Raw genomic sequence first — 13,732 nt, 5'->3', positions numbered from 1 at the left:
ATAATTATACAAGAGATGTACAACAACAATTACGTGACACATTTGTGCAGTTCAGATCCAGTGTTTTCTGTTTCAGGGGAACTGCAGGAAATGCGGGAAATGAGTCAGAGCACTGTTATATTATCTGCCGGGGCTGTACAGTATACTTACACAGTCAAAACAACAATCCATCAATTAAGTTTATATCTCAATATATGAAACATGGAGATTTGTGTCCACAATATTTGTAACAAAGCTGATTTGTTCTCCTCAATAGTCAGAATAACTTACTCCAAAATGTACAGGATGTTTATCGTTCACAGTAAGGTTTATTCCACCTAAATATTATTTTATGTCTCACTACTTATAGTTTTAAAGGTTTATTCCACCTAAATATTACTTTATGTCTAACTACTTATAGTTTTAAAGGTTTATTCCACCCGAATATTACTTTATGTCTCACTACTTATAGTTTTAAAGGTTTATTCCACCCAAATATTACTTTATGTCTAACTACTTATAGTTTTAAAGGTTTATTCCACCCAAATATTACTTTGTCTAACTACTCATTATTAGATCTCAATTTGAACGGAGAGAGGGAAGACACGAGATGTAGGTTTATTTTATATATTTTGATACAAATTGTTCACACCATTGTTTTATTTCTCACACACACACACACACACACACACACACACACACACACACACACACAGATACATGTAGTGCACAGATAAACCAATGCACTGTTGAATTACTAAATATTTTGTAGTTTGCAAATGCTCTAAATGATCCAAAAAACTGATCAACAGGTCAAAACTTTATTAACTTTTAAGTTTTACCTCTCCATCTGAATATGTATCTGCATGATAAATGACAGTCAGTGACAATTATCATACGCATGTGCCAGTTCAGTAGTTCATGAAAAAACTGTGAAGAAAAATGAACAGAGCCCAAGAGAGATCATCAGACTGCAACTCTAGAATATGTTGAAGAAATTCACTCAAGTCCTTGTTCAAAGTTTGCTGTGGTGTTTGATGTTTATTGATACCCCAGGATATCGGTGAGCACACTGATACAGAGTGGGTCTGAGACAGTGGACTGACCCAGAGCAAATGAAATGGAGGCATTTTATAAAGTAAGACCAAGGCAGTGATCAGCAAAGAAACAAAAAGCAGGATTATTGACATTGTGATTAGACATAAGATATGATCAATTTGTCTTTAGAACACTGGAAATTATTTATTAGGCCAAATGTTTTAGGGAAATTGAAATTATATCATAAAACTCATATCAAACACTGATCCCTGAGTTTCATGCTCCAACCACCAGTCACCTAACATTACCTTGAAGTGATGCAGTTTCTACTTCCAGAATAAATAACTCCCCCTACTATGCAGTGCTTTACTCTAAACACCATGTGTAGTGTAAAGGGGCTAAAGGAGTTTAAATTGACATTGTGAGTGATACTGATGAACAAACTGTTTTCCAAAGTTACTGAAATGTACTTTTTGATTGAACACCCTCCAGAATACATTGTTAGAGGATGATTGTAGGAACACTATTAATATAATTTGTTACTGCTTTACAATGTAACTGTAAATAGCCATGGTAGAGATGTAATTCCTATCAATATGTCATAAATATAGTGTGATCATAAACTACTGCAAGTACAAAGACCATAAGTTGAAGCAGTTTTTACCCAGATATGGGAGATGTCACCTCCCTTTGGCGCCAGGAAAGAACGAACGCCCAGCATGTTTCCTCTCACTTTAATACCTCTCCTCTGGTGCTGATTGTCCTCATTTTCTGTTCCAGTTCTGTTTCCCACACACAGCAGTCAAAATGGTAAGAAGCTGAGTTTTACTTTCATTTGACTTTTGTTTTGGATATTTTCTGTAATTTTTGATATTGAAACTTACTTGAAAGGAACAGTCCAACATTTTTGGTAAATACACTTGTTGCTGTGTTTTCTTCGTGCATCAGTTTTGGAGTTTTTGGAAGTTGTATTTCTTCACTAGACATAGACAGGAGAGCCACACCCTATTTCCTCCACAGTCCATGTATCATTCGTTTATTTGATATTCATTTAAGAATCCAAAACAAAAATTTAAAAAATGGCTTGTTATTTCCTTATTTGTTCATGAATGGAATACAAAAAAGGAACTGAAGCTTTGTTTTTTATACTTTTGATTTTAGGCTCACAACAAAAATAATGTTTTAAAAAATATATATTTAATTTATATTTAATATATATTTAATTTTTATTTAATTTTTGCCAATTTTCCTGTTATTTATTGGGTTCTTCTTCTTCGCCTGTTTGTAAATCTTTTGCAACGTCTTCATACATGTGAAAAGCCCGGTGAACCAGCCGCTCATCTCAGCTGTTAGCAGCCTCTGATCCGGGTCGAACCGGTCATCTGAGGGAGAAAATTATCACCAGTTTTACATACTAAACATAGGGAGAACGGGGTTGGTAGTCACACTTGTCACTTTCCTTTGAATTCCTCATAAACCATAAATTGAATAAATTCCCTTTTAATCTGTAATGAAAGCCTAAAGTGTCAGGTAGGAACATAGCCGGATTAAATAAATTGATGTTATTTATGAATTAAAATCTGAGACTTACCAAAGTTACTAATAAAAAGTTAATTCACATTTTACGTAGTCTTTGATTACAAGTTGGTTCTTTGTATGCCAAAATAAGTCATGTGTCGTATATTAAACAGACTATTTTTTGATTTTTATTATTTAAACGTTATTACACGGCTCTATTAAATGCTGTATTCTGATAGGTCAGTTGCAGAGGAGGAAAGAGTACTGAAATAATCTACTCAAGTAAAAGTAGCCTACCACTACTTTGATGAAATTTCACTTGAGTACAAATAAAAGTACTGGTCTAAAAATGTACTCAAGTAAAAGTAAAAAGTAGCTTGTTAAAAATGTACTCAGAGTACATTTGTCGTACAAAAAGGGCAAAGTGATGGCTCTAGTTGTTTTAATTAAAGGTAAAGGTATACATTTACAAATTCAACTTCAGTGACAAAATGAAATATGTCGACATACGACATTCAAAACATTTATAGAGGTATGTGTCATTTTAGTGAAGATCATCCCATAAAACATTTTCAAACAACACAACCATTGAACTGAAGGTGGCATAAAATGTGGATTCTGTAAACTAGGAGCAATTTCAGACCCTTTTAGGGATACTCTAACACCCTTAATTTTGATCTCAGCACCCCTAAAATTAAAGGATAAACCCCCCATACTCTTTTTCTCTTTTTTTTGGTCCCTCTGTCTGGGCCCCCCCTGCCAATTGGGCCCAAGGCACGTGGCTTTTTGCGTTAATCTGGCTCTGGGTAGGAATAGAGCAGTTTTACTCTCCTTCAGCTGATTCTGTTCAAAAGATATGAGCCGTCAAATATGTCTGGTGAACTTGTGACAACCAACCCCTCAATGGGGATGGTTGTCAGTATACTTACACTTAAAACAGTTATATTTATACCAACAATTTGTCAACGAAGTTTATACCTTGATATATGAAACATGGAGATTTGTCCTGCCAATATTTGTAATTGATAAGATATCAGATTGTCACAGAAGCTGTAAGACTTAAACTTACTCTGAAACGCACTGGATGTGTTTCATTCACAGAAAACCAGCTGCATCTCGTTTGTGTTCATGTTCAGCAACAGTGAACGTGTTATTAAGGCTGTGGGTCCATCCTTTAGGTCCTATGCTCCTATTATTGCTATTACTGTGACCACACCCTTTGGCTACAAATACACTCAATGGGGTTTGTCTTTGAATTTTGGTTGTAGTTGTATTAACAGCATTTTTTACACCCTATTATTATTATATAGAGCAAAACAAAATTGATTGAATATTTTTTTTGTCTCAAGATAAAATAGTTATCCAAAAGTTCAATACTGTCTTAATTTTAATAAATTGTCTCAAAATGTATCGCTGTCCCTGTGACTTTTTCTCATGATTTCAGGATTCCCTTTGCAGTGAGAATAAAAGTGTGTAGGTTAAAACCTTCCTTTTCCACAGCCAGTGTATTGTTAATGTTGTAGAAATGAATTGGCTGGATATACATCTCATGCATTCATATGTTAAGGCTGCATGTTTATATGTTTTTAGACACCCTCAGCTTTCACATTGTTCCTTTTCCACAGCCAGTGTATTGTCCACATTGTGGAACTGGATTGGCTGAACCTGTTGGACGTCTTTGTGCCTCCTGTAACAAGGACATTGGTTTTATGGTACCTGCTCTAATTAATGGTAAACTCTTCTCTAAAAGTCAAATATTTCACTAGTGCTTGAGTTTAAATGTCTCACTTGTGCATGACGTGGTAAAGTGTTGATGAAAGATGTACACTTACTATCGCCTTCCATGCCAATATTTTGTATGTATTGTAGAACTACTGATTTAGAATAAATGCCAACAAGTAAGAATTGGCTCTGTGCACCATGCTTTATCAAACCACCTGTAAACCATTTACGAGTTTCATCCCAATCTGAATATTGACCATCACATTAACAAATTGGTTCTGTCAGACTTCTGTCTGTTTTTTTCACAACTCAGAAATATAGCAAGAATCAGTTCAGCACTGCATAAGAACACCACAGAGCAAATAGTCCATGTTTTTATGTCTAGACTTCTCTGTATTTTCTGTTTTATATAGTCAGTGATTGCTCTACTTCACCTGGTTCAGAATGTGGCAGTCATGCTTTTGACAAATACTGAACAGAGAACATATTACCCCAATCCTGGCCCACTTACACTGGCTCCATATACTGTTCACCAACTCTATTTCTTTCTTTGTTACTACTCTTTGTTATTATGTTTGTTTTATTAGATTTGTTGTGGATTCCTGCATTCCTAATGACCTGGTCTCTTTTCCCATCAGCCGGAGTAAGACTATCAAGTGAAATGACAGAGGCAGCCCTCCTCCATCAATGTCGCCAAGAGGGAACAACTGAGGTGATCCTTGATTTTCATGGAAAAGCGCACATCATTCTTGTTGTCATTGTTGTATATTGTGTTGTGTTACATTATATTGTATATTTATTTCTCGTATTTTGTGTTTTTACATGTGTTTTCTTAATTGGCATTGCATTGAGCTCTCAGCGCCATCATAGAATTAGTGAGTACATGATGAATGTCATGGATGTACTTTTAGTCAGCTCTCAAATTACAATGGCTAGTGAGATAGTCAGACTGTGACTTAAGAAAACACATGTAAATAGAAAAAAACGTTACAACAGTATGCACCTGAATTTACTGATTATTCATGATCTCCAAATCCAAGGGTGTTGAGGACCTAGAACCTGGTGACCTGATAGAAATCTTCCGTGATAACTGTCAGCACTGGGCTGTGTACATTGGTGATGGAGACATTGTTGAGTTGGTTACTCTTGGTGAGTCATTTCTTTACATTACTGTGTCATTACAGTTACTCTGCAAACACTGAACAGTCCGAGTAAGGATCATCATATAGCAACTAAGATGAATTATTCTGCAGATCTGAGTGCAGACTTTGATTATTTATTTGGTTGAACTTGAACAAAACTCATAATAAAACATGTCACAACATTCACCACATATACCTTGTATAAACTGTGTGCCTCTTTATCCCTATAAATAGGCAATTCTGTGCTTTCATCAATCCTATCAGTAGTGCCAGGTGAAGTGAGAAAGGAAAAACTCCAAGATGTGGTCAACCAAGACAAGTGGCAAAAAAATAACGAAAAACATCCAAACTACGACAGCAAGTTGAAACCCAGGCCAAAGCAAGAAATTGTGAACGAAGCCCTTTCACGTGTGGGGAAGACTCAGTACAATGCTGCTGCTTGGAACTGTGAGCACTTTGCCACCGAGTGCCGTTATGGCAAAGCCCTGTCTCTACAGGTATGTAGATGGATGGTTTAAATGGATAATTAAAAAAGCCTAATTATAAAGACAGTTAGGTAAAAATAAAATTCACATTGTTATAATTATTAACCTTTAATATATGCATATATTGTGTCAAGTAACAGTATTTAAAAGGGTAATTATATATTTTATTTAATAACTAATTTTAGTATTTTTGATTGTTATGTGACTTAGTCAAGCTATGACATCTGAACAAATGCTAAAAACTGTTTCTAATTTTTTTCACTTCATAACTGAAGCTCTGTTGCCTTTAGAAACAATGACCTCTTGTGGTCATGAAAATAATGTTGTCTGTCAGTGGCAAAGGCAGAAGTAGCTTGATGTTTAAGACCAGAAAACCTCAGTGATGTCCATCACAATTATCTTTAAAATAATAAAGATGAAAAACATAATCTTTATACAAAGGCAACTGACAGTGGAGGGGGTGGGTGGGGTGGGTCTGTATCAGTATACTACACTTTTTGCAGCTAAACTCATATTTTGTGTGTTATCTTTTGGTACAGGTGAAGAAGACAGCAAAGACTGTTTCTGGAGTTGGACTTGGTCTTCTAGGTTCCATGGCTTCCTCCTCCTGAACACATTCCTCTGTCAGTAGATACTGATATTTTTTTTGTCAAACTGCATGTTGTTATAATCAAGTTGCATGTTGCTTTCTCCTGCTACATTCCCATTTCCCCCAGTCCCTTAATTGCCACTCTCAACTAGTCCTTCAGATGCCCTCTGACTTTTCTGTCTTTATGAAAAGACTTGACTGAGTTGGGACTTCATATAATCACTTGTGTACCTAAAGTTGTATTCATGTTTATCCTGATGTAAGTTGGTTAATTTTGAAGAGGATTGTGTTTACTGGGGTTTTTGTGTCTCCACTCTCATCTCCCCAACACATCCTCTTGTTAATTCAGTTAGTATTTTATTCCTGTCTCATTGGATCAGTTATTCTGTAGGGTTTTTCCTGCCTGCACTTCTGTATTCTGTTCCTGAGTCTCAAATAAAGTTAAATCCTGCTTTGTTCTGCATTTGCATCCACTTGCTCCACTCTTCACATGACACATTTTGATCCTAAATGTTTCCACTTACCCTTGTGAAAATTATAGTATAAGCGTACTTACATATGTTCTCTAATTGGATGCACTTAGATTGTGTTATTTAAACTTTGAAATATTTGAACACTGTATTTGATGGACAGATAACAACTATAAAATGGTTTCTGCCTGAAAACTTTAATAACCTCCTGTCTGAGAGGAAGGGTGTAAACCGTTCAGCACTTTATTCATTGTTATGATGATGTTGCATTTAATTAACAACCCCATTACTTACACATGAAAGTGCTTGTAGCAGCAGTAGACACACAGAGACTGCGCTGGTTGATAATCAGCTTTGGTGCTCTGGCCAATGTTCTGTGTAGTCACTAAACAAAAAGACATCCTGAGTATGTTGAATTTGCTTCGTAGTAGAAGTGTCGATGGTAAAACAAATATATAAAGAGTACGCATGATAAGGCAGTTTGCGCAGAATAAAGATACAAGATAGTAGTAGAGCTCATGACTTATGCAGTTAGTTCTCATTAAGCAATGTAAAAAACAAACATTGTTGTGAATTCCATTTCCTGAAGCAAATCTGCTCCATCTTAGCAATAGAAAGCATTTTGTTGAGCCACCTGCTGAATGATGGACATTTCCACTTTGGCAATATTCATTTTGTAGCTGCAACCATGCCTGCTTTTGATGGGAGGGAAAGGGCCAAGTGTTGTAGAAAGTATAGTCTAGCTCAGGGGTTCTTAACCTTTTTTACCTTGAGGCCCACTTTTTAAGGTGCAGAGTGGCCCGGGGCCCATTAAATATTAAGACTGTATAGGTGTAATTGATCTCACTCTTGGTTTGATTTGTATTCAATAATAAACTAAATCCACCTTTAGTTCATGAAATCAATTTGAAAGATTGACCACTCTAATCAAAGTTCACGCCATTTAGAAAGTAATGCAGTTAAATCTGTCACAATAGCACAGTTCAACCACTAGAGACAAAGACCGTGTTCACATTGAGGGACGAGGCAGGTTATCTGCTATTCATCCCCCATGCCATGTAATTAATTGGTAACTGTAGCTGTTACTAGGAATATTACCAGACACAACTTTTAACCAGAAAAACAGTGAAGGTAATACATATTTTGTAGTTGTAAATTTACAATGGGACGTTTGTTTGGATTTTTCTTTGACGGTTTATTCCACAGTAATGGGAGTTACACTGCTGGAATCAGTGAAATCTCAGCTTTTATTTGATGTGTAGTTTGTTGTGAAATTAAAGATATGCTTAGATGAGGAGCATTTTTGCAAATGGCGCAATCAGTTGCGCAGTGTTTGACTTGTGTTTTGTTGAGCTGTAAGTGCTTATGTTGGCTCAATAGCTGAGCTTCTTCTGAACAAAACGGTGCGTCATATGACTATATTTGTGCTTGTTTAACTGCTGTGAGACGTTCTTCATTTGTAGGGGGCGGGGAGGATACATAAATAAACTTCTTACCTTCATTCACAAAGCCGTACTTGATGAAGTTACGATTGTACTTGTGAAAAATGTTAGTCTTTCAGGAGGGTCTGCACCACTTTTGTCTTCTCTTCTCTTCGTCTGTGAGCTTGTTAAACAACTGACTGACGCATTATCGCCACCATGTGGTCGGAAGCTGCATTGTAACTGAGCGTCTCATGGATAGCATCTCTGGTGTCTTCAGTTGATAACCTATGCAGTCCCGCGGCAAAAAAAAAGTTTCCTGTTGTCCTCTAGGTGGCGCTTGCGGCCCAAGTTTGGGAATCACTGGTCTAGCTGACTGTTAACTTCATATTCTTTGAAAAACTAAGTAAATATTACTAGTAATAGACAGAGTCAGAATAAGTGTAATAGTGATCCTTCAGTATGACCATATTACACATGGGATAAACTGATTCAGATATCTTAGTAACGCAATCTGTGTAAGACTTTAAATTGAATTAATCTATATGGAGAATTGATGGATCAGCTCTGTATGTCATGGTTAACCAGAGCTGGACCCACGGTGCAGACAAAAGGACCCGAGAAATAGTTGCAAAAAGAAGTCTTGAATGATTGTGGATTAGCTGGAGCTGGAGATGGGAATGGAGCAGTGGTGGCCGTTTGATTCTGGGGGAAACAGGCAAAGGCAGGAATTGGAAATAGAGAACGTAGTCAGGATTAGCAGGAAATAAATGAGTAACACATCAAAAACTACAGCACCAATGTACATCAAACTACCACAGTCTGACGATGAGTGTTGAACTGAACCGGGCTGATATCCAGGGGAGAGTGGAAGTGGAGATGTGCAGGTGTGCAGGTAAGTGGTTAACTCCAGCTCCACCCAAATCCAGACAAACACACACACACACAAGACAGGGAAAACAAGGAAAAACACTAAGATCCTGACACAGTATACTGGACAGGCCTTCCTCTCACACTTCATCTGACACTGGAACGCCCAATTCTTCAACCCAGGCCTCTTTCAGATTGCTCATATTCACTGGTAACATAAAAGCAGTGACAAACTGAGAAATCTAATGTTAAAGTTTGACTGTTTCTTTGGTTTCACTGTGAGTTTTGGGATACACATTCACTCTCCAAGACAGCGTAGCCCCCTCTCCTACCAGTCTAAAAATAGAAAGGGGCGTTACTGTTGAAGGCCAATGTGTAACAGGAAAGCTCCTCCTGTTTACATTTTTCTGTCAGTCGGCTTTTGAGATATGAGGGGCTTCAGTTTCCCAGACAAATGAGAGGGTCAGACACTTCTATTTGTAATTCTTTCTGCATGCAATGGTGCTAAATCTCTGCAAACTTTTCTTGGGTAATAATATCTGTTAATGTTTTGTTACTTCAGCTGTCGAGTCTCTTTGAAAGTGAAACCAGGTCAACACCCTAAGACCACTTACAATGGTGAGTATATCTCGACTGCTTGTATCATATGTACAGTCAAAGTATTCATACCTCTCCCAAGTCTGAACACTTATTTTATTTAGTAGAACATGGTTTGACTTCTTAGCTCTCTGTGTATTAATTTATCTGCATGATGGGTGACAATCAATGACAATTATTATACACATGTGCCAGTTCAGTCGTTCATGAGAAAACTGTGAAGAAAACTTTACAGAGACCAAGACAGATCATCAGACTACAACATTTCACACCTTTGTTTGTTATTATTCTCATTAATTTGTCTTTTTTTTTTTAGATTCACACAATTCAGGAGCTCTGATGCTCTGTGAAGTTTTGTTGCTAACAAGCAAAAGTTATATTTTACATTCATTGTTACTCACAAACTTACAAAGCTTCTTCATGAAACCTTTGCCAAACAGAATCTTTACACCGACATCTTTACTGGCCTGCAGTCCTCTTCTGTGTTTGTCAGAATCAGTTGTATTAGCAAAGCAGTAGCTCTTTTATTTGAGTATGAAATTTGAAATTAAATATGAACTGTACAAATAAAACAATAAAATGTGCTTTAAAAAAATAAATGAAGTTGACAAGAGCAAACATCAAATGCGACATGAACAATAAATAATTAAATAATGTAACAGTGGATGTTGAACACAATATACAATGTTAAGTCCAGTCTGATGAAATACATGGATGTGACAAGTGCAGGGATTAAAAGAGGGATGTGAAATGTAAAGTCTAGTTTACAGTTTAGCTATTTAGAAGGGCAACAGCTTCTGGAAAAAAGATTTTATTGATCTGATTTGTACATATTGTATTTGTGTTGTGCACCAGATAACAGCCATCTGTAGATCTGATGAATACTGTGAAATGATTTGTAGGACTGTGTATCAGTCATGCCTGTACACAACAAAAATGGGAACTCAATCATTAATCAATCAATAAAAATGCTTCACAAATGGAGTTTAATATGTAAATTAGACGCTAAGTGCAAACATGCTTGAAAGCTTCAGATTTAATGTCTTCTTCATGTTTGGATGTTTGAACACAGGTAGTGTAACTGTGCCTCTGCTGGAGTCCAGCAAAGTCTAATCAGATCTGATTTGTATCCAAATGTACTAATTTCTTTATCTTTAAATCCAAGGGTGCCGGGGCAAACAAGGAGCCAGATCCTGGTGACCTGATAGATATCAGCCGTGGTCTCTATCACCACTGGGCTGTGTACGTTGGTGATGGGTACATTGTCCACATGTTAGCCCCTGGTGAGTCATTTTATTTATATTTCAGTGCCAGTAATGTCAAGTAAATTTAACTTATGAAGTACCACATTGTAACAGAAGTATTCTCAGGGCACTTTTCACGCAGAGCAAGTATATACAGTACTTTACCAGTTTGTTATTTTTCTACATGAGCACTTTTCGAAAGCAGAGAGGAAAAACTGTTAAACTTCCTTTTAACAGGAAGAAAGCTCAAGCACAACCAGATTATGTGTGGCTGGCCACAGAGAGAAAGAGAACAAGAATAATGATCAAAATATGACCAATAATAATAATAGTAGCCACAGTTGCATCAAGCAGGTGATCTTCAGCCACAGATTAAGATTCCAGGAGGAAGAAGCCAAGTCAGTAACATACATGAATGGGACATGAATGTGTACAGACGGAGGAGAGGAGAGGAGAGAAGAGCTCAGTGCATCATTAGAAGTCCCCTGGTAGTCGAGGCCTAAGGCAGAATAAGTGGCTAGTCCAAGGCAAGTCTGACCGGCCTGAACTATAAGCTTTATCAAAAAGGAACGTTTTAAGCCTCTTCTTAAATGAATGAAACTGGAAGATGGTTTCACAGGAGCCTGATAGCTTAAGGCCTCCCATTCAGCATTGCATACTGGGAGCACAGTGTTCTCATTGAGCTCTTTAAGATGCTCTTTAAGTTGAGTTCATTAACCGAAAATTGCAGATCATCCAGGTCTTAAGTTAAGTTAATTGACTGGTTTCCTTTGACTTCCAGAGGGTTTCCGGAGTGCCCAAGTAAAGAAAGAAAAACTCCAAGATGTCGTCAACGGACACAAGTGGTGTGTAAATAACTTTTTCGATGACAATCGGGAACCCAGGCCAGTCCACGAAATTGTGGAAGAAGCCCTTTCATGGGTTGGTAAGGATGTGGAGTACAGTCTCTCTGACTGGAACTGTGAACACTTCGCCAACAAGTGTCGTTATGGCATAGCCAAGTCTGTTCAGGTATGTAGGAGGATCCACAATTTGGAATTTGTGTCTGGATGGTTTAATCATAGAGAAACCAGGAAATTTGGCGATATGAAACACACTGTTTACATCATAAAATTTTAAAATTATGATTATTTCTTCAGTAATCTAACGTATTGTTTTAGATTGTGAGTTATGAAATCTGAACAAATGCTAAAAATTGTGATTCACATTTCTAATAAAACATGAATTTATTTGAGTGAGCTGTGGAGGGAGTTATGGATGAGAAAAATGTGTAGTCTGAAGTAGATGTTAGAGACTGCATTAGTCTTTTATTCATATAGTTAAAACAACATTTACACTTTCTTGACAAATAACCTCTTGCGGTCATTGTATAGAGTTTTCTGTCAGTGGCAAAGGCAGAAGTAGAATTATGTTTTAACACCAGAAAACTCTTAAAACTCAGAAGTTACATTACAAGTGATGAATACTGCAAAATATTTCTGTCTCTTACAATTGTCTTTAAACTTTTAAAAACATATTCTGCATACAAGACCAATTTACAGTATAGGAAATATGTTTGGCATTATAATAATACAGTATATAATGTATTTATATGTGAGGGAGGATTTCAATATCAGCAGTTTATTGTACTTTCTATTTTTTTGCAACTTAATTAACGTTTGGTGTGTCTCTGTGTTATCTACTTGTGCAGGTGATGATGTCAAAGCTAGTGCTTCCAGGGGCTGTCAAAGTTGCAGATGGTGCAATGAAAGTTAGTAGATTTATATTTCCCTTCGGTGGACCATCAGCATCATTTTCACCATCAAAGTCAAGCTCTCACTCCTCCTGAACGTATTCCTGCTCTGTCAGTCAGATTCAGTGAGATACTTTACTTTATTTGAAACATTTTTATAACAATTTCTTGGTTGCATTTTTTTCAGTCAAAGGGCCAAAATGTTCCTATCCTACCATTGTGAAAATAAACTTATACGCATACTTCAATGTGTTCTTTGATTTAATGCACTTAAAATTGTGTTATTTGGACAACACTGAATGTATAAACACATAACTTTAGAATATAGCTGTGTGTGGTTGCTGCAAAAGGTTGCAGCTCCCCCTAGTGGCCAAACTGAGGAACATTTGCTGCTCATAATATTCTTTTCTTTCTCACATCAGAAACAAATCATTTTCTTCTTTGGTGTGTGAGAGAAAAAGGCATTTTATTAAGATCTAAAACAAGAGAAAGACTATTTTTCAGCTGAATTTAAGAAATAGGAGAAAATGTTCACAATCTCATTTATGTTAATTTGAGCTCAGTTATGTTTAGGAAATAGGCCAGACAAAGTATTTCAAGATCTACAATTTAACAAACTGACAGACATATGTGATGATAGAGATTTGCTTTCCTAGTCATCTAAAGTTTTGTCTGTAGGGGTAAAATACCATCAGTATTTGCAGAGCATGCCACCGATATGTAATTCAACCCTGTGTTGAACAGTTCCATCAGTGTTTACAACTGGCCACATGGTGGTGCTATGTGTTAAACACATCCACAGAGGGGATCTGTGTTACTGTGCTTCATGGTTCACAGATTATTCGCAAAAATGCAAATAGCTTTATAACAACCTACAAAGTGGTGCTATTTGTATTTTTATGTTGATCACATGAACAGAATGTGT

At 36.7% G+C, this 13,732-nt stretch overlaps 1 protein-coding gene across 1 annotated transcript; it reads left to right on the top strand.

Moving 5' to 3' along the window:
• Window positions 1-9,616: 9,616 nt before the first annotated feature.
• On the top strand, window positions 9,617-13,003 carry LOC128362898 (phospholipase A and acyltransferase 3-like). Its single transcript, XM_053323758.1, has 5 exons — window positions 9,617-9,696; window positions 9,797-9,852; window positions 10,997-11,114; window positions 11,857-12,086; window positions 12,766-13,003. The coding sequence occupies exons 2-5, from the start codon at window positions 9,850-9,852 to the stop codon at window positions 12,901-12,903; spliced, it is 489 nt and encodes a 162-aa protein (XP_053179733.1). The 5' UTR covers window positions 9,617-9,696; window positions 9,797-9,849; the 3' UTR covers window positions 12,904-13,003.
• Window positions 13,004-13,732: the final 729 nt, after the last annotated feature.

This window comes from Scomber japonicus, chromosome 8 (genome assembly GCF_027409825.1).
Source record: "Scomber japonicus isolate fScoJap1 chromosome 8, fScoJap1.pri, whole genome shotgun sequence".
In the NCBI taxonomy this organism is placed as follows: Eukaryota; Metazoa; Chordata; class Actinopteri; order Scombriformes; family Scombridae; genus Scomber; species Scomber japonicus.
This window is presented reverse-complemented; position numbering and strand designations above follow the sequence as displayed.

Coding starts and splice junctions, on each gene's coding strand:
- LOC128362898 (XM_053323758.1), top strand. Junction 11,115..11,856: donor TGTCCACATGTTAGCCCCTG/GTGAGTCATTTT, acceptor TTTGACTTCCAG/AGGGTTTCCGGAGTGCCCAA. Junction 12,087..12,765: donor GCATAGCCAAGTCTGTTCAG/GTATGTAGGAGG, acceptor CTACTTGTGCAG/GTGATGATGTCAAAGCTAGT.